Source organism: Salmo salar, chromosome ssa10 (genome assembly GCF_905237065.1).
Source record: "Salmo salar chromosome ssa10, Ssal_v3.1, whole genome shotgun sequence".
Lineage (NCBI taxonomy): Eukaryota > Metazoa > Chordata > Actinopteri > Salmoniformes > Salmonidae > Salmo > Salmo salar.
In genome coordinates this window covers 30,755,244-30,780,266 of record NC_059451.1, presented here as the reverse complement: position 1 = coordinate 30,780,266, position 25,023 = coordinate 30,755,244, and the positions used below count along the sequence as shown (strand labels likewise).

Here is a 25,023-nt window from a genome sequence, read left to right as displayed (position 1 = left end):
TCGGAAGCCACTGTGACCCATCGAGACCAAAAGGTATCAAACCTGTGTAGTGAAAGACATCCTCTTCCATAGTGCTAAGGCATTGAAGGCAGTCCATGGACCCAAAATGGCCACCAAGACGCCATTGCCTTCCATTAGATCCAGTCACTGTGCCTAACAATGGTCCCAAGAAGGAGATATTCCGGCCAGTCACACCAGAGAGCAACCCGCGTCCTGCTTTAAAGTTCAGAAGGCAGGTCGTGAAGAAACATATTCAAATCAAGTCTCAGACCCTAACTATACAGGATCTACTGACATGCCCTGATAAGATGATATTGAAAGTCTTCTATTACGAGGCTGACCAGTTGATGGCATATCTGAAGGCCAAGCTGATCAGTGTCACCCAGGAATTGAACCTGATGAAGAGTGGAGCCAAGATGGACACTCAGGCTTTGGAGGAGAAGAAAGCAAAGGAACAGTTCAAGGCAAAAGGTGGAGAAGTACATCCAGGAGATTTTCCTGGTAAAGGTGGATTCTGACCTACAGGCCTGCCATCATTAACTTTTAACTGGACTGTGTTTACAGGCAGTAGCAACAGCGCAACTTTAGATCATTAGAACATATTCGCCAAAAGCCACAAAATACACCTGAATGGACTTCTGTAAATACCTCGGGTGTCCTCCTACATTTAGAAACTTCACAGTCCTATTGATCAAACAACCCTGTAAAAGGCAGGTTCTATTGCCCTCAGTTGCTTATGCACATCAACAAGATCAACAACTAATGCTAGCCAGAGCGAGATTGGCAAAAAATCTAACGAGGGAACATTAGATAAACACTATAAAACCTTTTAGTTAGTTTGCCGTCAAAACTGCACTGATAAACGATGGGGAACAGTAGCCTGCTCGTCCTTCTGCAGCTTGCCTGCCAATGCATGCTTGTCCCAACCCACAACTGAATGGGAACTTGCCTGCTATGTTCCTTTATAATGTCCACGTATGTATATAAGGATGCTGTATATATCATTAACATATTAAAACAAAAACAGAGAAATCATATTTGTCCAGCCTTTGCTGCTATACTTGCAGATCTGCATAATATTCTGCGACTCAAATCAAAAAGTATTTAATAACTCTAAATAACAAAAACGTAGGTTATTGTAACATTTAAACATTTGCATTGCATGGCTCACCGGTGCAGTTGAATGCAGCATTGCTGTATGGTGTTTTGTTTCAGGTTTAGTTTTATGGTTATTCATTGTCAAGCTTTAAAAACCAAAGCCAGACTGCGACATTTTAGTAGCCAAGCTAGGACTGTGGCATGTGTCTGTACACTTTCCCTCCGCTGTACGCTGTAAATCTGACACATGAAAGCAGTGCAGCTGAAGTCATTGAGGCAGCAAACAATGTGTCAGACCAGCTGTGATTTACAACCTGATAGCAATATTTTTTGGACTACCAAGAAATTTATTGGTGAATTAAATGAATCATGCATTGAACTGCATCCATATAGTCTGCCAACAATGCCTTAGTGTGCGTCATGGAAGTTTGAGTAAAATATAACCTATTTTTAAAACCTCTTATAAAGTTGGTTTTGAAGCATAAACTAGGAATTTGATATTTTTTACTGATATGTCTGGTTGTTTCATATCTGCAAAGTAGTTAAAATGCTGTCAGTTCCACATTAAATATTATACCACTTTCTGACCTAGTTATACTATTCTTTACAGTGTTTAAGATAGAAACTTTAAAACTGGCAGACTAGTCTGGAATAGTGTGTATGTATACAGCTTTTTGATACTATTTATACTTTTAAAAACTTTTATTAAACTTCATCCACTTCTATGGGGTTTCTTCAACATTCTAAAGCTTCCATTGTGACATCATGACTTCCAACATTCCAGTCACTGTGAATGCAACTTGACACAAATCAGATACTTTATCCACAAATTACAGCATATGAAATATTCCTATATTTCTCTGCGATTCAAATCTGAAATCAGTTCAAAAATATATTCTATTAATCTAACGATACAGCTGTTTTAGTAACCGCATAAACAAAATTCTCTAACTTTTTACAAACAACTGACATTCTTGCCCATTTTCACAGCACTTTAGACAAAACATTAAGTGTGTGACATCTTGGTCTACTTCACTGCTATTCAAATCCGGAATCAGAACAGAATTATCTGATACTAGGGCTGTTGCGGTGACCGTATTGCCGGCAGTCATGACCGCAGTAAAATTCCACGTGACCATTCACCGTAATCTCCTCTTATGCACTCAGGACATGTGTTGGTAGTATCCAACTAACTAATGGCCTGGTACTCAGGGCTCTATTGTCCTTTTAAAACACTGACATCAATGCAATCAAAAACCACATCAAACACTATCGTGCTTTTAAAACTCACCTCACTGTAATTGATCAATTTGAAGAAAGAAGTTCAACAACAGATTGAAACAGTGGAAACCATGAACATTGTGGATGTTGTTTCAAAGCCTAACAACGAGATAGACAGCGCTTTCAAAAGGTAATGATTCATTCAAGACACCCATACACATATTAGAGCTTATACATACACATAGACCTATATATGAGCCCAAGACTGAAAAAATATTAAAATGATGATTGTGCAGTTCCTTATACAAAACATAGCCTATGCATATTATGCAGCACAGAAATATATATATATATTTTAAAAACTGATTTAAGATGTTTAATTGGTCTAGCCTATACTCCAAAATTATTCAAATTCTAGTAATCACCTTTGAGTGTGGACTGTATTATTATGAATACTAGATTAACTGGTTACCTTATGCGACACTTCAAAGTTTCTATTCATGAGTCAGAGAGAACGTATAGGCCTAGGTGATGCTGTTGGTTCATTGATTGTGCAGGGTGGCTTACAGAGTTAGCCTACAATAGTGAATTTGTATTTGATTTTGAATAGCCTAGTAATAGGACTTTTAAAAATAATTTCATAATTAATAGGGTGACACATTTGGCTACCTTTAGCTGCAGAATATATCATCACCGTGATTTTCCATCTCCTCCCCTTTCTCCTTCATTACTTTCTCAAGCAAGCAGAGAGAGTAGCTGTCAACAGTTTAATGAAGTATGTTTCGTTGTGAAAACATGTTACTTTCGACGTTCCCGACAGATTTCACTTGGTTTCCCAAATTAAGCAATTGGTAGCTGCAGGAACAAGGTTGGGGAGCCCATGGCATACAGTTTTGTCGGAATATCACCTGTCATGCAGTGAGAGGTTGCATGCTCCACAAACAGTGGTTGCTGCATGGAGTGAAATACCCGGAGTAGCCTACCCTAACGAACAGATGGGAAAGCAGCTTCCATTCGCTATTCGACTGCATAAGCATTTGACGTATTTTTTCCCCTGCCCATTTGATAATGGACCATTCTAAATCTAAACTAATTTAAAATATTAGTAAAGATAATATTAAGAACAGTCTGAAGGGTGATAGGGTCACTTGATGAGAGAACAGCTGTGCAGCCTGATGCAAGGAACAGAGCCTAAGCTTTTTTTGCGACTTTCTCAAATCATCAAAAGCCTATAGTTGCATCATGCAGCCCATAGAATGTCTTATCAAACCTTATGTTTTGTATCATTAACAACTAAAGTTGCCAAATAACTCTAAATGTAGCATAGCCTATAGGACCGGTTCCAAATGATCACTTTTACGCTCAATATAGCATTCATAGAACGGGAAATGTAGCCTTTCGATTTTATTCAGCTAAGTTCAATTATATTCTTCTTACTATCAAATCATATAAAATAATGACACGGGACTTCTAAGCATATCTTGTCTGCTAAATGAACAAGCCTACAGCCTGCCACATAGCCAGATAACATACAGTAGTCGGCCAACTCCTATTCTGTTCATCTGAAATACATTAACTTCATATCACGTTTCTTTACCTACCTAAAATAATGAATGAATTTATTGTTATGGTTTATATTAAAATTGATTTATTAGACTTGTTAAAATGCAGATGTTCCAAAGGCACGCAGCAGCAGCTTGTACGTGTGGAGGCCTGAAGATGCTAAATGTGTGAGACTGGCAGTATTTTGCTTGACAATAATCGTCTGACAGATTTCATGAATGACCGCCACAACCCTATCTGCTACCAATCAAAAGTTACAACTGTTTGTTGGTGTTGAGTGATGAAAAGTAACTAGCTAATATCAGCTATATCGCAGAGTACGACCCTGCCTCACACAGGAAGCGGCGCAGGTCCTAATCCAGGCACTTGTCATCTCCCGTCTAGATTACTGCAACTCGCTGTTGTCTGGGCTCCCTGCCTGTGCCATTAAACCCCTACAACTCATCCAGAACGCCGCAGCCCGTCGTGTTCAACCTTCCCAAGTTCTCTCACGTCACCCCGCTCCTCCACTGGCTTCCAGTTGAAGCTCGCATCCGCCACAAGACCATGGTGCTTGCCTACGGAGCTGTGAGGGGAACGGCACCTCCGTACCTTCAGGCTCTGATCAGGCCCTACACCCAAACGAGGGCACTGCGCTCATCCACCTCTGGCCTGCTGGCCCCCCTACCTCTGAGGAAGCACAGTTCCCGCTCAGCCCAGTCAAAACTGTTCGCTGCTCTGGCACCCCAATGGTGGAACAAGCTCCCTCACGACGCCAGGACAGCGGAGTCAATCACCACCTTCCGGAGACACCTGAAACCCCACCTCTTTAAGGAATACCTAGGATAGGATAAAGTAATCCTTCTAACCCCCTCCCCCCCTCTTAAAAGATTTAGATGCACTATTGTAGTGGTTGTTCCACTGGATATCATAAGGTGAATGCACCAATTTGTAAGTCGCTCTGGATAAGAGCGTCTGCTAAATGACTTAAATGTAATCAGCTAACAGCTCATTGTTATTGATTACAATGCATTTCAATGGCAAAAAAAAGGGCCATAGACTAGAATGGTAAAGAAATCTAAAATTCTAGACCCATCTCCTCTTTCACCATTTAAGCTATCAACTCCAAACCAACGCTGACATGTTCAGACTGACCCTACTTAGATTGCTTGTCAAAATAGTTTTTATAGTATTTAGACCTTTTTGAAGTACAACCATTTAAAATAAATAAACATGGGTTTGAATGAGAACCATAGGAATACAGAGGTAGCTATTCAAAATGGTCCTGCTCCTTAGCCAATTAAGAAACAAGACCAACTTTAAAACATTCAGGCTATCCTAACTTCAAATTCTTTAGAATCTTTATCATATATAAACATTTGCATAAATTAGCATAAAAAAAACATAACTCAGCAACAGTAACTCTTGACCTGTTCAAGCTAGAGACACCAAACCAACTTTAAAATGTTCGGGCTATCCGAACATCAAATTCTTTAAAATGTTTATCAACTATAACTTTACAAATGTACATAAAATAACTCACCAACAGTAAAATATTGAACTGTTTAAGTTAGAGAAACCAAACTAACTTCCACATGTTCAGGCTATCCCAACTTCAAATTCTTTAAAACGTTTATCAACTATAACGAAATAAACTTTCAGAAATTCGCATAAAATAACCTCCCACAGTAATAACTCTTGAACCGTTCAAGCAAGAGACACCAAACTAATGTTCACATGTTCAGGCTATCCTACCCACTGCCACAAAATACCTTCCAAGAGCTGAATGAAGCAAGTCACACTTTTCTTAATGGATTTCATTTTCTAATTTATTGTTGTGATCACATGTAGGCCTATTTGAAATACATACTGTATTTTGGATGCATTTATTCAATTTAATGGTGTGTAAAGTGCCTTTAGAGTGCCTGAGCTGTTCATCTGATAACGAGGAGGACCACGATGGAAATAATTCTGTTGACTTTGTGATTTTTATTCTTGACCATTTTAAATGTGTGTAGTGTTGTATTTATAATGACTGAGGAAACTCAATGTATTTGACATTTACCAAATTAATAAACAAATTAGGATAATTACTTCATTCAGGTGGAGACAAAACATCAATTTGGGATAAGTGCGGCCAGCTCCAAGCTGAAGACATGGGAGCACTGCGGCCGGTGCTTTCATCCCAGCCGCCTGGAGAAACACAGCGAGGTCTGTGCCAAGCTGTCCTCCAAGAGCTCCAGATATGGGGGTCTTTGACAGCCCCAAGCACCAACTCAAGGGCACCGACTATGTCAAGCAATACGTGGTGTGATGCACCAAGGGTCTGTCTGGAAATCACCACTCTTGTATTTGTTACTGAACAGACAAACCGGAAGAGCAGCAGGGTTGGGATTCTAGAACAGATGTGCTGTGGGCATTGGCGGTGACATCAGGTCAATCGCTAGAACACCTGTTGCCCATAAGATTACCTCAACCTTGGTATCAGCGAGGGTTCCAATAAGAGGCAGTACTACTAAGAGGCAGTATATCCAGAACCATCTAAATCAACTGTGTTCAGCAGTTCCACAGAAACATACAGTGAGGGAAAAAGGTATTTGATCCCCTGCTGATTTTGTACATTTGCCCACTGACAAAGAAATGATCAGTCTATAATTTTAATGGTATGTTTATTTGAACAGTGAGAGACAGAATAACAACAAAAAAATCCAGAAAAACGCATGTCAAAAATGTTATAAATTGATTTGCATTTTAATGAGGGAAATAAGTATTTGACCCCCTCTCAATCAGAAAGATTTCTGGCTCCCAGGTGTCTTTTATACAGGCAACGAGCTGAGATTAGGAGCACACTCTTAAAGGGAGTGCTCCTAATCTCAGCTTGTTACCTGTATAAAAGACACCTGTCCACAGAAGCAATCAATCAATCAGATTCCAAACTCTCCACCATGGCCAAGACCAAAGAGCTCTCCAAGGATGTCAGGGACAAGATTGTAGACCTACACAAGGCTGGAATGGGCTACAAGACCATCGCCAAGCAGCTTGGTGAGAAGGTGACAACATTTGGTGCGATTATTCGCAGATGGAAGAAACACAAAATAACTGTCAACCTCCCTCGGCCTGGGGCTCCATGCAAGATCTCACCTTGTGGAGTTGCAATGATCATGAGAACAGTGAGGAATCAGCCCAGAACTACACGGGAGGATCTTGTCAATGATCTCAAGGCAGCTGGGACCATAGTCACCAAGAAAACAATTGGTAACACACTACGCCGTGAAGGACTGAAATCCTGCAGCGCCCGCAAGGTCCCCCTGCTCAAGAAAGCACATATACATGCCTGTCTGAAGTTTGCCAAACAACATCTGAATGATTCAGAGGACAACTGGGTGAAAGTGTTGTGGTCAGATGAGACCAAAATGGAGCTCTTTGGCATCAACTCAACTCGCCGTGTTTGGAGGAGGAGGAGGAATGCTGCCTATAACCCCAAGAACACCATCACCACCGTCAAACATGGAGGTGGAAACATTATGCTTTGGGGGTGTTTTTCTGCTAAGGGGACAGGACAACTTCATTGCATCAAAGGGACGATGGACGGGGCCATGTACCATCAAATCTTGGGTGAGAACCTCCTTCCCTCAGCCAGGGCATTGAAAATGGGTCGTGGATGGGTATTCCAGCATGACAATGACCCAAAACACACGGCCAAGGCAACAAAGGAGTGGCTCAAGAAGAAGCACATTAAGGTCCTGGAGTGGCCTAGCCAGTCTCCAGACCTTAATCCCATAGAAAATCTGTGGAGGGAGCTGAAGGTTCGAGTTGCCAAACGTCAGCCTCGAAACCTTAATGACTTGGAGAAGATCTGCAAAGACAAGTGGGACAAAATCCCTCCTGAGATGTGTACAAACCTGGTGGCCAACTACAAGAAACGTCTGACCTCTGTGATTGCCAACAAGGGCTTTGCCACCAAGTACTAAGTCATGTTTTGCAGAGGGGCCAAATACTTATTTCCCTCATTAAAATGCAAATCAATTTATAACATTTCTGACATGCGTTTTTCTGGATTTTTTTGTTGTTATTCTCTCTCTCACTGTTCAAATAAACCTACCATTAAAATTATAGACTGATCATTTCTTTGTCAGTGGGCAAACGTACAAAATCAGCTGGGGATCAAATACTCATTAAAAAAAAAAGTCAGATTTGTTGATGGTTCAGAAAAGCAGAGGAAATTAACAAATATTAACAAAAAACTGAATTACGTCTTTCGTTCATAATTTCAAATATAAGAGTGTAGACTCATGCCCCCCATCCCAAAGACACACACACACACACACAATGTGCATACACACTTACTGTCTGATTTTGTCACTTCCAGCTCCAAATCTGGGTCCAGTTGGTCCCCTCCTGAAAGAAACATACAAAGAATCTGTAGCTCCACATACACAGCACTGGATAAGAAAGGTGGTCAATTCAGTCACACACACACACTCATGTTTACTCACAGGAAGAAGTCCTCCTCTTCATCAGAGTCTTCCTCCAGCAGGTTCCTCTGTGAGGGGGCAAAGGTTAGATGTCAGGGGTCAGACACACCACCACTGATATGGAATACAATGACATGGTAGCAAATCAAATCAATTACATGATCATTGAGAAACCATGCAACATCTAATCTATTTTCTGTTTTGTTTACATAAGCTAATAAAAAAATATATATATTTCTGCTCTGTTGTGCTGGTCTCCTATGTGTCTTGTTGCTATAAACATTACTTGAGAGAGAATGTTGTTTGTTTTGCCTTTCACAGTGTATTAGAGCATGGAGTCTATTAAGAGGAGCTGAGTAGTGTGAAGGCCTCCAGAGACTGGCTGATCTGAGGTCAGCTTACCAACCATCATATACCTACCTCCAACAAGACAGACTCTTCTATTGAGTTATATAAGTCCCTATATAAAATATGGGTTAAAACTGAGCTCAGTTAAAACCATATAATAGACTGTGTATAAAACTGATCACAGTGAAGGAATGGTACATCTTTCTCAGGTGGAGAGTTGGCTACAGAATAAACATAATGTCTCTGCTTATTATTCTTCTCCTGTCGTGTGGACTTTACTAGCCATTACCAGGTAACTAACTCTGGCAGACTGGGCTAAACCACACCCTTATCAGGGATATCAGATCCTTGTTCAATCTTATTCCACCAGGGACAGGTTGGATATGGCCTAAAGCGATGGCTCTGACCATAACAACCATAACAGACCTATCAGAGTCTGGCAACAACAGTGGAGAGGAATCCCCAAAAACATGCCAGAGAGAGCTCCATAAAGTCTATATCGAGCCTCAGTCATATTTTTATTTTGTTAACTAGTTAAGAACAAATTCTTATTTACAATGACGGCCTACCCCGGCCAAACCCGGACGATGCTGGGCCAATTGTGCGCCACCCTATGTGACTGGACTTCAATCACGGCCAGTTGCGATTCAGCCTGGAATCGAACCAAGATCTGTAGTGACGCCTCTAGCACTGAGATGCAGTGCCTTAGACCGCTGAGCTACTCGGGAGCCCACACATAAATACACCATATGACCAAAAGTATGTGGACATCTGCTCGTCGAACATCCCATTCCAAAAATAATGAGCATGAATACGGAGTTCATCCCTCCTTTGCTGCTATAACAGCCTCCACTCTTCTGGAAAGGCTTTCCACTAGATGTTGGAACATTTCTGAGAGGACTTGCTTCCATTCAGCCACAAGAACATTAGTGAAGTCGGGCACTGTTGTTGGGCGATTATGCCTGGCTCGCAGTCGGCATTCCAATTCATCCCGAAAGTGTTCGATGGGGTTGAGGTCAGGGCTCTGTACAGGCCAGTCAAGTTATTCCACACCAATCTTGACAAACCCTTGCTGTATGGACCTCGCTTTGCGCATGGGGGCAATGTCATGCTGAAACAGAAAACTGTTGCCACAAAATTGGAAGCATAAAATCGTCTAGAATGTCATTGTATGTTGTAGCGTTAAAGATTTAGGTGAAGTGTTTAGTTCCTCCTCTTTCCCCCTCCACCAAACTTTACAGTTGGCATTATGCATTGGGGCAGGCAGCGTTCTGATGGCATCCGCCAAACCCAGATTCGTCTGTCGGACTGCCAAATGGTGAAGCGTGATTCATCATGCCAGAGAAAGCGTGTCCACTGCTCCAGAGTCCAAAGGCGGCGAGCTTTACACCACTCCAACCGCATGGTGATCTTAGGCTTGTGTGCGGTTACTCGGCCATGGAAACCCATTTAATGAAGCTCCCGACGAACAGTTCTTGTACCGATGTTGCTTCCAGAGGTAGTTTGGAACTAGTTAGTGAGTGTCGTAACCGAGGACAGACCATTTTTACGTGCTATGCGATTCAGCACTTGGCGGTCCCATTCTGTGAGCTTGTGTGGCCTACCACTTCGCGGCTCAGCCGTTGTTGCTCCTAGACGTTTCCACTTCACAATAACAGCACTTAGAGTTTACAGGGGCAGCTCTAGCAGGGCAGATATTTGACGAACTGACTTGTTGGAATGAAGGTGCCACATTGAAAGTCACAGAGACGTTCAGTAAGGCCATTCTACTGCCAATGTTTTCTATGGAGATTGCATGACTATGTGCTCGATTTAATACACCTGTCAGCAACGGGTGTGGCTGAAATAACCGAATCCACTAATTTGAAGGGGTGTCAACATACTTTTGTATATTTGGTGTATATCTGACTGTATATAAATATATCTCAGATAACAAGAGGAATTTATTCTATTTCACCTTTATTTAACCAGGTAGGCTAGTTGAGAACAAGTTCTCATTTACAACTGCGACCTGGGCAAGAATAAAGCAAAGCAGTTCGACACATACAACAACACAGAGTTACACATGGAATAAACAAACATACAGTCAATAATACAGTAGAAAAAGTCTATATACAGTGTGTGCAAATGAAGTAAGAAAAGAGAGGTAAGGCAATAAATAAGCCATGGTGGCGAAGTAATTACAATATACCAATTAAACACTGGAGTGATTGATGTGCAGAAGATGAATGTGCAAGTAGAGATACTGGGGTGCAAAGGAGCAAGATAAATAAATAAATACAGTATGGGGATGAGGTAGTTGGATGGGCTATATTACAGAAGGGCTATGTACAGGTGCAGTGATCTGTGAGCTGCTCTGACAGCTGGTGCTTAAAGCTAGTGAAGGAGATATGAGTCTCCAGCTTCAGAGATTTTTGCAGTTTGTTCCAGTCATCGGCAGCAGAGAACTGGAAGGAAAGGCGGCCAAATGAAGAATTGGCTTTGGGGATGACCAGTGAAATATACCTGCTGGAGCGCGTGCTACGGGTGAGTGCTGCTATGGTGACCAGTGAGCTGAGATAAGACGGGGCTTTACCTAGCAGAGACTTGAAGATGACCTGGAGCCAGTGGGTTTGGCGCCGAAAATGAAGCGAGGGCCAGCCAACGAGAGCCAGCCAACGAGAGCGTACAGGTCGCAATGGTGGGTAGTATATGGGATTTTGGTGACAAAACGGATGGCACTGTGATAGACTGCATCCAATTTGTTGAGTAGAGTGTTGGAGAAATGTAAATGACATCGCCGAGGATTGGTAGGATGGTCAGTTTTACGAGGGTATGTTTGGCAGCATGAGTGAAGGATGCTTTGTTGCGAAATAGGAAGCAGACTCTAGACTTAATTTTGGATTGGAATTGCTTAATGTGAGTCTGGAAGGAGAGTTTACAGTCTAACCAGACACCTAGGTATTTGTCCACATATTCTAAGTCAGAACCGTCCAGAGTAGTGATGCTGGACGGGCGGGCAGCAATCGGATGAAGAGCATGCATTTAGTTTTACTTGTATTTAAGAGCAGTTGGAGGCAACGGAAGGAGAGTTGTATGGCATTGAAGCTCGTCTGGAGGTTAGTTAACACCGTGTCCAAAGAAGGGCCAGAAGTATACAGAATGGTGTCGTCTGCGTAGAGGTGGATCAGAGAATCACCAGCAGCAAGAGCGACGTCATTGATGTATACAGAGAAGAGTCGGCCTGAGAATTGAACCCTGTGGCACCCCCATAGAGACTGCCAGAGGTCCAGACAACAGGCCCTCCGATATGACACACTGAACTCTATCAGAGAAGTAGTTGGTGAACCAGGCGAGGCAGTCATTTGAGACACCAAGGCTGTTGAGACTGTCGATAAGAATGTGGTGATTGACAGAGTCGAAAGCCTTGGCCAGGTCGATGAATACAGCTGCACAGTAATGTCTCTTATCGATGGCGGTTATGATATTGTTTAGGACCTTGAGCGTGGCTGAGGTGCACCCATGACCAGCTCTGAAACCAGATTGCGTAGCGGAGAAGGTATGGGATTCGACATGGTCGGTAATCTGTTTGTTAACTTGGCTTTCAAAGACTTTAGAAAGGCAGGGTAGGATAGATATAGGTCTGTAGCAGTTTGGGTCTAGAGTGTCTCCCCCTTTGAAGAGGGGGATGATCGCGGCAGCTTTCCAATCTTTGGGAATCTCAGACGATACAAAAGAGGTTGAACAGGCTAGTAATAGGGGTTGCAACAACTGCGGTGGATCATTTTAGAAAGAGAGGGTCCAGATTGTCTAGCCCGTGTGATTTGTAGGGGTCCAGATTTTGCAGCTCTTTCAGAAGATCAGCTATCTGGATTTGGGTGAAGGAGAAATGGGGGAGGCATGGGCGAGTTGCTGAAGGGGGGTGCCGGGCAGTTGACCGGGGTAGGGGTCGCCAGGTGGAAAGCATGGCCAGCCGTAGAAAAATGCTTGTTGAAATTCTCAATTATAGTGGATTTATCGGTGGTGACAGTGTTTCCTAGCCTCAGTGCAGTGGGTCGCTGGGAGGAGGTGCTCTGATTCTCCATGGACTTTACAGCATCCCAGAACATTTTTTGAGTTTGTGCTACAGGATGCAAATTTCTGTTTGAAAAAGCTAGGCTTAGCTTTCCTAACTGCCTCTGTATATTGGTTCCTAACTTCCCTGAAAATTTGCATATCACGGGGGCTATTCGATGCTAATGCAGTACGCCACAGGATGTTTTGTGCTGATCAAGGACAGTCAAGTCTGGAGTGAACCAAGGGCTATATCTGTTCCTGGTTCTACATTTTTTTAATGGAGCATGCTTGTTTAAGATGGTGGGAAGGCACTTTTAAAGAATAACCAGGCATCCTCTACTAACGGGATGAGGTCAATATCATTCCAGGATACTCCGGCCAGGTCGATTAGAAAGGCCTGCTCGCTGAAGTGTTTTAGGGAGTGTTTGACAGTGATGAGGGGCGGTCGTTTGACCGCAGACCCATTACGGATGCAGGCAATGAGGCAGTGATCGCTGAGATCTTGGTTGACAACAGCAGAGGTGTATTTGGCGGGCAGGTTGGTTAGGCTGATATCTATGAGGGTGCCCGTGTTTACGGATTTGGGGTTGTTCCTGGTAGGTTCATTGATAATTTGTGTGAGATTGAGGGCATCAAGCTTAGATTGTAGGATGGCTGGGGTGTTAAGCATGTCCCAGTTTAGGTCACCTAGCAGCACAAGCTCTGAAGATACATGGGGGGCAATCAATTCACATATGGTGTCCAGGGCACAGCTGGGGGCAGAGGGTGGTCTATAGCAAGCAGCAACGGTGAGAGACTTGTTTCTGGAAAGGTGGATTTTTAAAAGTAGAAGCTCAAATTGTTTGGGTACAGAAATGGATAGTATGACAGAACTCTGAAGGCTATCTCTACAGTAGATTGCAACTACGCCCCCTTTGGCAGTTCTATCTTGGTGGAAAATGTTATTGTTAGGGATGGACATTTGTGGGTTTTTGGTGGTCTTTCTAAGCCAGGATTCAGACATGGCTAAGACATCCGGGTTGGCAGAGTGTGCTAAAGCAGTAAATAAAACAAACTTAGGGAGGAGGCTTCTAATGTTAACATGCATGAAACCAAGGCTTTTATGGTTACAGAAGTCAACAAATGAGAGCACCTGGGGAATAGGAGTGGAGCTAGGCACCGCAGGTCCTGGATTCACCTCTACATCGCCAGAGGAGGAGTAGGATAAGGGTACAGCTAAAGGCTATAAGAACTGGTCGTCTAGTACGTTCAGAACAGAGAGTAAAAGGAGCAGGTTTCTGTGCGTGATAGAACAGATTCAAGGCATAATGTACAGACAAAGGTATGGTAGGATGTGAGTACATTGGAGGTAAACCTAGGCATTGAGTGATGATGAGAGAGATATTGTCTCTAGAAACATTTAAACCAGGTGATGTCACCACATATGTGGGAGGTGGAACTAAATAGTTGGTTAAGGCATATTGAGCAGGGCTAGAGGCTCTACAGTGAAATAAAACAATAATCACTAACCAGAACAGTAATGGACAATGCATATTGACATTAGGGAGAGGCATGCGTAGCCGAGTGATCATAAGGGTCCAGTGAATGGTTGGGCTGGCTGGAGACACGGCGATTCAGAGAGCTAGCAGGCCGTGGCTAGCAAGCTAGCAGAAGGACCTTAGAGGGAAGTCACGACGGAGGAAAGCCTGTTTTAGCCTCCTCGTGCGGTTCCGTCGATTGACCAGTCGTGATGGATTAGTAGGGTTCCATGTAGCAGAGGGGTTCAGTCCAATTGGCAAATGGATCTCTTCAGCTAACAGTCCAATATGCTCTAGACAGCTAGCGGGCCGCGGCTAGCAGGCTAGCAGATGGGCATTCAGGGGATGTCGCGACGGAGGGGCCTGTTGGAAAAAAACCCTCGGGCAGATTACGTCGGTAGTCCAGTCGTGATGGATAAGCTCGGCTTTGTGTAGTAAGAGGGGCCCAGGCCGATTGGCAAAATAGGAATAGTGGCACGACAAATTGGCCGATGGACCTATTAGCTAACAGTCCGATATGCTCTAGACAGCTAGCAGGCCGCGGCTAACAGATGGGCATTCAGGGGACGTTGTGACATAGGAGCCAGTTGAGTAACCCCCTCGAGCAGATTACGTCGGTAGTCCAGTCGTGAAGAATTGGCGGAGTTCCGAACCCCGTACTGGCAGTAAAAGGGGTCCAGGCCAGTTGGCAAAACAGGTATTGTAGCCCAGGAGTGGCTGATGGACCTCTTCAGCTAGCCGGGAGATGGGCCTAGCATGCGCTAGCTCCAGGCTAATTGGTGCTTGCGTCGGGACAGAGACGTTAGCCAGGAGTAGTCACTCGGATTGCAGCTAGCTAGCTATGATGATCCGGGTGAGAAGGTTCAGAGCTTGCGGTCAGAATCTGGGGATATGGAGAGAAAATAGGTCCGGTATGCTCTGATTTGAATTGCGTTGTACAAACTAAATGTGATCCATATGATCATAAGGACAAGCCTTTATCTGATGAGTGGTCCTATGTTCCATCCCAGCCATCTGACTGCATGTCACTGCTCAGCTCTGTCCAACTCCTGGATGTCTGATCCCAGGAGCCAGGAGAGGACTGAGAGCTAATATCAGAGAAGGGGGATGGAGGGAGGAGAATGGAGAGGGGTGTGTGTGTGTGTGTGTGTGTGTGTTACAGATGTGGCATCTTAATGTGACCCAAATTATTCCTGTAGCACCAGGATCTGACTGGGCCATTCCGTTCCTGCAGGAAACAGATAGCCTCCATTTTAATGCAATTTCTATAACTTGAATCTGAACTAATGACTCAACTCATGTCCCTGCATGAAGAGAAAGGGTTTATTTGGGTTTCTGTTGCATTTATGTTAAACACAAAGCCCATTTGCTTTTTTCTGTGGAGGAAAACTTGCTGCAACAAAAGGGTGATCAAATTAAGATGCCAGATCTGTATGCAAGAAGCAAGTCTGTGTTTCTCTTTGAATTCAGCTCTACACAACAACACAATCCTGAGACAGAGGAGGGAGGGAGTCTTCTCTGAACCTCAGAGAACATACGTTTGGCTAAAGGGCTCTGGAGTGTCATCCCTCCATCTCTTGCTCTCTTTAATCCCTCTGTCCCTTATGTTTCCAATGTTCCCCTCCTTTCATGACCCATCTGCGTCTCTTATATCTAGGATAATTTCCACTTGCCGGACGTGGATGCCTTCCCCCTCTCTGTCTCCTTGCAACGTCCCGCTCTCAACCACTCTCTCCACCCATGGTTTTAATTCCTGTCTTAAATGAGTTTGCACTTGGGAAACAGATTTCATGTTTTTGTAAATGTAACTAATAAAAACCCTTGAACCTTGCTCCATCCCTCCCTCCACCCGTGTCTCACCCTCTCGCTGCATATGGATCCCGTGACCTCTTCATCATTGAGGTGTCGTTTGAATTTGGGAGGCATGATGGCGTCTTCAGGTTGCTCCTCCCGCTCTGGCTCCCTCTGTAGGACAGGAGGAGAAACACACCTGTTACAAACCTCACACACACATTTATGATACAGTTCAGCAGAAACCCTGGTCCTATTGGGGTGCAAGCTTTTGCTCCAGCCTAGCACTAACATCTGTTTAAACTAATCAAGAATAATTCTTTATTAGTAGAATCAGGCGTGTAAGTGATGGGCTGGAAATGAAAGCCTGCAGCAAGCCCTCAAGACTGCTGCTACAGTCATTATACCAATGGCAGACAAATACCAAACACGCACAGCACACACTCAGGTGGGCCTCAAAACCAGCTTGGTTATCACATTAAATATATAGTATGACAAAGCTGGTCTGCATGCATTACTCTTTTATACACTTTGACGTGAACATTTTTGTCCAAAGTTATGACTGGTCCTGGTTCCTCTCTAAGTTTCTCCAAGCCACTGCAGACTCAGGTATTGCTCTCTAAGGGTTTAGGTCCTGGGTTTGTGAAGTTTTCTGTGACTGGACTGACCAAACAGAAACAACTAGCCTACTTACAATATCAGTCTATATGTCACTTAGCAAACAGAGCAGTGAAGAGGGGACCCTCACGCTCATGTTGGGAGGTGTGTGTGAGTGCTGCAGGCTGATAACGATAACTGCAGCCTTGGCCTCACCATGAAGAGTGTGAGAGCAGAGAGGAACTAAACACTTCACTTAAATCTTCAAAACACGTAGAACTCATTTAGGAGAGAGTTTTTAAACAAGCATATTTAGTAACAGAAACATTTTGGTTTTTAAACCATTTCCCCTAACCCCTAGGACTGTAGGGATTATGTCAGGCTTGCCAGGATGTAATTGTGAGAGAGTTAGGCCTACTTATGCGTGGGTGGTGGTGTTGGACTAAATGTTCCACTTCAGCAGGGCGGCCTGGTTGTTATTCAGAGCTGCTCTTCTCTCCTGCCTGTTCCCTTTTGAGGGGTGGAACATGGGAGCAGTTTTAATGGGGAGCAGAGTTTGATTTAACTCTGCTGGCTGGCTATGCTGTGGAACCCAGCTCACTCAGGGGAGGGCTCCTGTGTCCGCTCACTGCTGCCTGCACCTCTTCATCTTGTCTCCATCTCTATTCCCTCAATCCTGTCTCGGAGGCCCGGAGTAGAAAACATGCTGTTCCTCCATCGAGCCTCAACCATCCCGCTTCCCAAACCAGTTGATTGGCTGTGCATCAAACTCAGCCCCAGTAACATACAACACAACCCCTGCTGTTCAGTGGTTTTAGGTGGGGCACAAAGGCCTCCTGTACAGCCTGTGAGTTATACAGCCAGACATCAAATGGTTCCACTGAAACCAAATGCTTTTCGGTGAGAAGAGAGCTAGGCAAGGCTCCGCCTCACAGAAGTCATGGAAAAGGAAATACTTCCCCACCACAAACCCATCGCTGTTTTTATTATTTTATGCTGCACATGAATTGCCCATTGGAGACAAAGATTTAATGAATTGAACTGAATAAATTCAAGGTAGAATTTTAGACAAATTTGTCTAAACACACCCCACCTCTCCTCATAGCTTCTACCCCGAGCCCCATCTCTACTGCCCCTTATGTACCATTGAATCCAGCTCAGACTGAAACTGTTGCTTTTCTCAGCGTCTCCTTCTGGCAGGGCAGTTGGTAAAGGGACGTTCCATGGCCAGGAGCGGAACATTCCGGTAAACAGAGGAGAGAGTGGAAGGGGTCAGAGCTCTATCTCAGGCAACTACAGAGAAGAGAGAGAGAGAGATGCACAGAAAAGGAAAGAAGAGGAAAGAAAAGCCAAGCAAGCAAATCTGGGTTGCAGATATGCAAGTAGGCAGCTTTGAAAGAAGCACTTTAAAAAGGCACAATCTGTAAAATCTACTTCTGGTAAGATGTTTCGTTCATCAAAAAATCAATGAAGAAGAGTGGGATGAGAGGAGCAAGATGTAGAGGGGGGTGTTTGTTAAGTTTCACACTCGATTGTATTGGGGCGATTCCACACCAGGGAAAATATTTGTGGTTTCTCAGATTGTTCCGGCAATTCTCTCATCGGAACTTAATTGGGAGGAAGGATGTTTAACATGCTTTAAACATTTGTATCACAACATTTTTATTTTAAATCATGAAATTTTTAGACCTATACATGCCTCCTGTAAGACCCTATGACCTGTACATGATACCCTGTGAACTGTACACGATACAGACAACATATTGGTGTCATTAAACTCTCTATAGCAGAAGTACTCAACTCTAACCCTACAGGGACCAGAGCCTGCTGGTTTTCTGTAATTAATTGCACACACCTGGTGTCCCAGGTCTAAAATCAGTCCCTGATTAGAGGGGAACAATGAAAAAAAATGCAGCGGAACTGGCTTCGAGGTCCAGAGTTGAGTTAGAGGGCTCTATAGTGTTCTCTCAAATATGGAGTTTGTATAGATTCTGAAATACAAACAAAAAAAATATGAATCTCAAAACCACCCTTTCTGATTTTGCCTATTTTTTGCCACATTTTTTGTAACAAGACTCTTCAACTGTCAAATTTCCAGAGCCCTCTGGTACTTTTAATGATACGACCCATTTTAAAACATAGAAATCGACATTATAGGTTATTAATCAATCACAGCCCTCCTTTAGGATTGCACATTCAGCAAGTCATCAGCAGAGAGAGTTCCCTTTGAATCCATTTTCCCATTCACTGTGTTGGTGGTGCCAATTACATTAACCATACCTTCAGAATTAGCAGAGAGCCCACTATGGACATTATTTACCTGAATAGTATATTGTTCCAAACAACGTGTCTTAAAATGAACTAAATCTAAAAGGGTAGTAGTTTTGAGATATATTTTTGATGTTGAATAAATTAATGTGAAATAGTATCCAGTATATCGACATACTACTTATAGTGTGCTCTTGAATATAGAGTATAATGACACCAAGATGTTGTCCGTATCATGTACGTGTCACAGATCATAGGGTCTTAGAGGAGGCATGTACAGGTCTAAAATGGGCCTAAAAATGGCCACTCATCATAATTTTATTAAAAATGGTTATAGAAATGTAAAAAGCAGTTGAAACATCGTTCCTCCCAATTAAGTTAACATGTGAGAATTGACAGAACAAGCTGAGATTTAAAAAAATTATAATAATCTGCTCACGCTGGCATGGAATTGCCCTATGGACAGAGAAACAGATTGTGCCTTTAAAAATCAAGCTTAGAAAAAACAGGAATCATCTGAAAAGGGTATAGCCTAGGCCTAGTATCTAGACTAAATGGCAGAAGCTCATCAGCTACAAGGGGAATGAGGAAATGACAGAGAGCCTAAAACAACTGGTTCAGGCAGCCATGATCAACGTTTTTTTGTTGTCGAGGGAAGTGGAACTCTGATATTCTATTTGGCTGAAAGCACAGTTCACAGCCTAGTCTATGGACAGGAGGAAGAGACTGGCACTAAGACATGAAGCCGGACCCGGCCCTGTAACACAGCTCAGCTGCAGTTTATCATTTGATGCTCACAGAATTGAATGTATTACATTATCTAGCAAGCACTAAATAAAATCTAGTTTCCACACTGACACAGCTCCTCTGATGACATAACCATGTATTCCTGAACCAGTATATTTGCGTTAGAGAACCACTTAAGCACAGATACTGGTTCAATGTAATCCTTATCATCAACAACACTGATTGTGTAACACCAGCCAACTAGCTAACGTTAGCTATCCTCAGCAATTCGTCATCAAGAACAGAGTGAGCCATGCCATCTTGCAGTAACGGTACCTAGCTTGCTAAATCCGAAATATCGAGAAAGCCAGACAGACATATTTGTCTTCTGTGAATGGTAAATGTAGTTAGTTAGCTAACGTCACCTAACTAGGATGACAACCAGCTGGGAACAGCGTAACGTTAGCAATATCAGTAATACTTGAATTCAACAAATACAACGTAATTGTATGAAGCTATCAATCGAATCAAATATGTTTGGTTATGATGCCTACCGTTAGCTAAGATTATTATCCAGACACTGACACAGGCCGCTGGTGACGACTTTCATACTCACACTGTAGAAAAAAAACATTAACTAGCAAACTAATGCTAACGTTACCTGCTAGATTCGCACCCTCGCATACAGACGACCAAACAAACTTTGTTTATCTTCGTTAATAAATACAGGATCACAATGTTCTATTTCGCTTTCTAAAATAAATGTAAAAAAAAAAAGGATGGTTGCTACAGAGATGCTCTTCCAATCCTTCCTGCTCTCTCTGATCAGCTGACCACAAACCAGGAAGCTGGAGCGGACCAATTGCGACTGTTTTTATTTATGATTTATTTAATTAACTACAATCTATACAGAAAGTATATGTGGGAACACAAGTACATATAAATAATATACAAAGGACAATTGGGCTAGGAAGTACAATATCACATTACACAAGGACCTTAAGGGACATACATACACTTATTATTCTAACAGCTTTTTTGTTAGTAGAGTATTTAATTGGCTTAAATCGAATTTCGACTGTTACTAGAGGGAATACAGCCACAGATAAAACAATGAGACATATATTTTACCGGATGTATAAATGTGAAGCATCCGCTTGTCATTTCCACTCACTACCAAAAGCCCATTGACCGGCAGTGAAACGATATGAATTTTGTCCGACATTCGGTTAATTTTCTCATCGACGAAACATTTAATCTCAATACAGTTTTCTGTTCCCAAAACTATAACATGTTACGAACAGAGTGGACAAAGTTTTGTAGACTTTACACTTTGCCAAAGTAAAAAAAAAAATGCGTTGTTTAGAAGGAGTGCAAAGGTTAATTGAGTTATTGCACATGCGCACTTCAGAGTAGGCGTTCCCTAACGGAAATATGCAAATGTTCTAATACTGTACTACCATGAAAATAAAATTCAAAATCAAATAGATCCCCAACTTCTAGGGAAGTTCCCCAACACCCTGACAGTAGGTCCAATACTACAGGTACATCTATGTCAGATCCATCAGTCTGACAGTAGGTCCAATACTACAGGTACATCCATGTAAGATCCATCAGTCTGACAGTAGGTCCAATACTACAGGTACATCCATGTCAGATCCATCAGTCTGACAGTAGGTCCAATACTACAGGTACATCCATGTCAGATCCATCAGTCTGACAGTAGATCCACTTCTAGTACATGTGACAGTAGGTCCAATACTACAGGTACATCTATGTAAGATCCATCAGTCTGACAGTAGGTCCAATACTACAGGTACATCCATGTAAGATCCATCAGTCTGACAGTAGATCCACTTACTACAGGTACATCCATGTCAGATCCATCAGTCTGACAGTAGGTCCAATACTACAGGTACATCTATGTAAGATCCATCAGTCTGACAGTAGGTCCAATACTACAGGTACATCCATGTAAGATCCATCAGTCTGACAGTAGGTCCAATACTACAGGTACATCTTTGTAAGATCCATCAGTCTGACAGTAGGTCCAATACTACAGGTACATCCATGTAAGATCCATCAGTCTGACAGTAGGTCCAATACTACAGGTACATCCATGTAAGATCTATCAGTCTGACAGTAGGTCCAATACTACAGGTACATCCATGTCAGATCCATCAGTCTGACAGTAGGTCCACTACTACAGGTACATCTATGTAAGATCCATCAGTCCGCACTATAGTTCTACCAATCTGTTTTACAGCCTCTGCATATCGGCTCCCAAGTGGCGCAGTGGTCAAAAGCACTGCATCTCTGTGCTTGAGGCGCCACTACAGACACCCTGGTTCGATTCCAGGCTGTATCACATCTGGCTGTGATTGGGAGTCCCATAGGGCGGCGCACAATTGGCCCAGCGTCATACGGGTTTGGCTGGGGTAGGCTGTCACTGTAAATACGAATTTATTCTTAACGGACTTGCCTAGTTAAATAAAATAAATGTATAAAATATGGTACATCATGACTGATCCTGAGCCTCTCTCTGTGCCTGGCATCCACCAAATGCTGCACTGTTTTCTCATGGCTATTAATATTTTCCATTTTTCAGGATCTTCTCTTGCTGAGCCTGGCTAGCACACAATATTAACAATCTATCATTTCGAATGAACCAAGCTAATTTCACTTCACCTACCTCTATCTTTGCAGCATTAGTTAGTCTGAGACACTGAAAAACAGCTTCTATCTCAAGGCCATCAGACTGTTAAACAGCCATCACTAACATTGAGTGGCTGCTGCCAACATACTGACTCAAATCTCTAGCCACTTTAATAATAAAAAATTGGATGTAATAAATGTATCACTAGTCACTTTAAACAATGCCACTTTATATAATATTTACATACCCTACAGTACTCATCTCATATGTATATACTGTACTCTATACCATCTACTGCATCTTGCCTATGCCGCACGGCCATCGCTCATCCATATATTTACATGTACATATTCTTATTCATTCCTTCACACTTGTGTGTATAAGGTAGTTGTTGTGAAATTGTTAGATTACTTGTTAGATATTACTGCATGGTCGGAACTAGAAGCACAAGCATTTCGCTACACTTGCATTAACATCTGTTAACAATGTGTATGTGACCAATAAAATTTGATTTGATAGGGTATAAGTGAGGCCCTGTGGTCTCATCAAACACTATCACCACTTTCCACTCCAACACATCATTGCTCTTGCTTCCAACCTTGGCCCTCTTTATGCTTTCTTTACTAGATGCTCCACTGCTTTCTGTATCATGACCTCTCTTCTTCCTGTGTCTTTCCACTACCAACCACTCCGGTCCTTGAACCTTATCCTCCCGCTCCATACACCAGAAAAGAAAGCCATGATGTTTGCACTCCAGCACTGTTGTTGCTTCACCAACTTTTCTCTCAATTTCGTCCACACACGTCACTGCCATTTCTAACCAACGCTCTCTCACACTCCTGGGATACATCTTATGTTAAATTACGTCTAAAGTAGATCTTTTTTTCATAGGTAACCCTAATCCTTTTCCTAACCTTCATCGAATTATTCTAACCTGCTTCATTAATTCTCATAACCTGCTGAGCAAGATCTCCTAACCTGCTACGAAAAGGAAATTCTGGTCAATTGTGGCAAACTGTATTCTATCTAGTCAAATCCGTGTTTGTCCACTTCCTACATTCTTCTTCTTCCAGGGAGCACAGCTATGACCAGAAGTTACTTTTTGTAGCAGGTTAGGAGAGCATTTTAGCTAACCCTAACCCTTTGCCTAACCTTAACCTAAGTTTCCTAACCTGCCACCTTAATTATCCTAACCTGCTGTGTAAATAATCCTAACTTGCTTCGAAAAGTAACTTCCGGTTGCAGCTGTAGTCCCTAGAATCACTGCCTGCCCAGTGCCCAGTTTCCCCCAGATGTGAAGCAGCATCAATTAGAAGATTCAAATTATTGATTTGAAGTCAATACAATTGCTGGATGACTGATAAATACTGAAAATAGACATTATCTCTCATTTTGAGTATTCTTTATTGAGAAAGAGAGAGAAATAGCTAAGCTTGGGAACCTTCATAGGTGTCACCAGGCCTTGTATTTATTTATAAGAGGGTGACCACGGCTCAGACATGGCTACTGGTATTACATTTTTATGCCATGCCTCAGATGAGGTCTTGCCACCCAGGTCCCAAGCCTTCAACTCAGCCAGCATTTTTAAGGGGCTCTGACTAGTGTCCAGATCTACTAGTAACAGCCATAGAATAGTCTGTTCTGGTGTGAGTAACACTGGCAGAGAATCAATGAAAGACCAAGAGAATTTGTAGACTGGAGCACCAGAGGCCCTAATGAGAGCAACAGACTAGCGCCTGAGAGGGGCTCTTGGGCTGGAGAGAGGAGGATGAGGGAGCTGAGATGGATCGAACGCTAGAAGTGGATGAGGAGAGGAGGAAGGAGGGGAGGGTGGATGGTGAGAGGAAGATGGAGGTCATTCAGTACGCACAAACACACGCATGCATGCATACACAACAGCAGCACCAGGGGAGTTTAGGTTATAAACTACCCTAGGACAGGAACTGAGCTCAAACTTGTGAGTGATGCCTCCCAGATGTGCCGACAGAACACACACACACACACACACACACACACACACACACACACACACAACCGTCCCCAGAGCTTAGCCCAGACTAACACCAGATAATTTATCTCACACACATACAGGTATGTCAAAACACACACACACACACACTCGTCAGCTGAAGCTGGATTTGTCCCCATTTAACAGTTACAGTTTACACTAATGGGCCATCACGTTTCCCTCATGATCAACTGTTTATCTTATTAAACCATTCAAAGTCAAACTAATCAAGTCTAATATAATCATTAAGTTTAGATTGGGCCTCAACAGTAAATGCTTTGTTGAGGAAAGTCTGAGTCAGCTCATAGTTAGTTTAGTTTATTGTATCTACTTTAGGAAACTTTCTCTTGCATCTTATAAAGTAGACAACTCTGTGTCTGTATCCCAGCACAAATGTGGCAAGTGATTTGTCCATTATGTGAAGCCTGGGCAGGGCATCATGCACCCATTATTAGAGGGGGCATGAACTAGAGGGGGAATGAACTACGTGAGGATGGAAGGGGGGGTGGTCCGGAGGGTCTTCACCCCCCTCCTGAAGTTGGAGAACTTAGCATGTTTCAAACACCTGAATCAGCTTGTTTCCTGCAATCTAGAGCCAAATCATTATGATAATTATACAGTGCATGCGGAAAGTATTCAGACACCTTGACTTTTTCCAAATGTTGTTACATTACAGCCTTATTTTAAAATGGACAAAAAAAATGTTTTATCATCAATCTACACACAATACCCCATAATGAC

At 42.8% G+C, this 25,023-nt stretch overlaps 1 protein-coding gene across 9 annotated transcripts in view; it reads right to left on the bottom strand.

Moving 5' to 3' along the window:
* Positions 1 to 20,446, bottom strand: part of LOC106613970 (vesicle-associated membrane protein 4) — a 42,198-nt gene extending 21,752 nt beyond the window's left edge. For 2 of the 9 annotated variants that reach the window (XM_014216846.2, XM_045687622.1), the window contains exons 1-5: positions 20,280 to 20,446; positions 17,769 to 17,817; positions 16,097 to 16,201; positions 8,358 to 8,404; positions 8,209 to 8,259 (exon numbers count right to left, since the gene is read on the bottom strand). In XM_014216846.2, coding sequence (XP_014072321.1) covers positions 8,209 to 8,259; positions 8,358 to 8,404; positions 16,097 to 16,201; positions 17,769 to 17,771 — 206 coding nt within the window. In that variant the 5' untranslated portion in view covers positions 17,772 to 17,817; positions 20,280 to 20,446. Of the gene's footprint in view, positions 1 to 8,208; positions 8,260 to 8,357; positions 8,405 to 16,096; positions 16,202 to 17,768; positions 17,918 to 20,172 lie in introns of all 9 variants that reach the window. The other 7 variants (XM_045687623.1, XM_045687624.1, XM_045687625.1 and 4 more) reach the window with 7 other exon arrangements.
* Between the last annotated feature and the right edge of the window lie 4,577 nt (positions 20,447 to 25,023).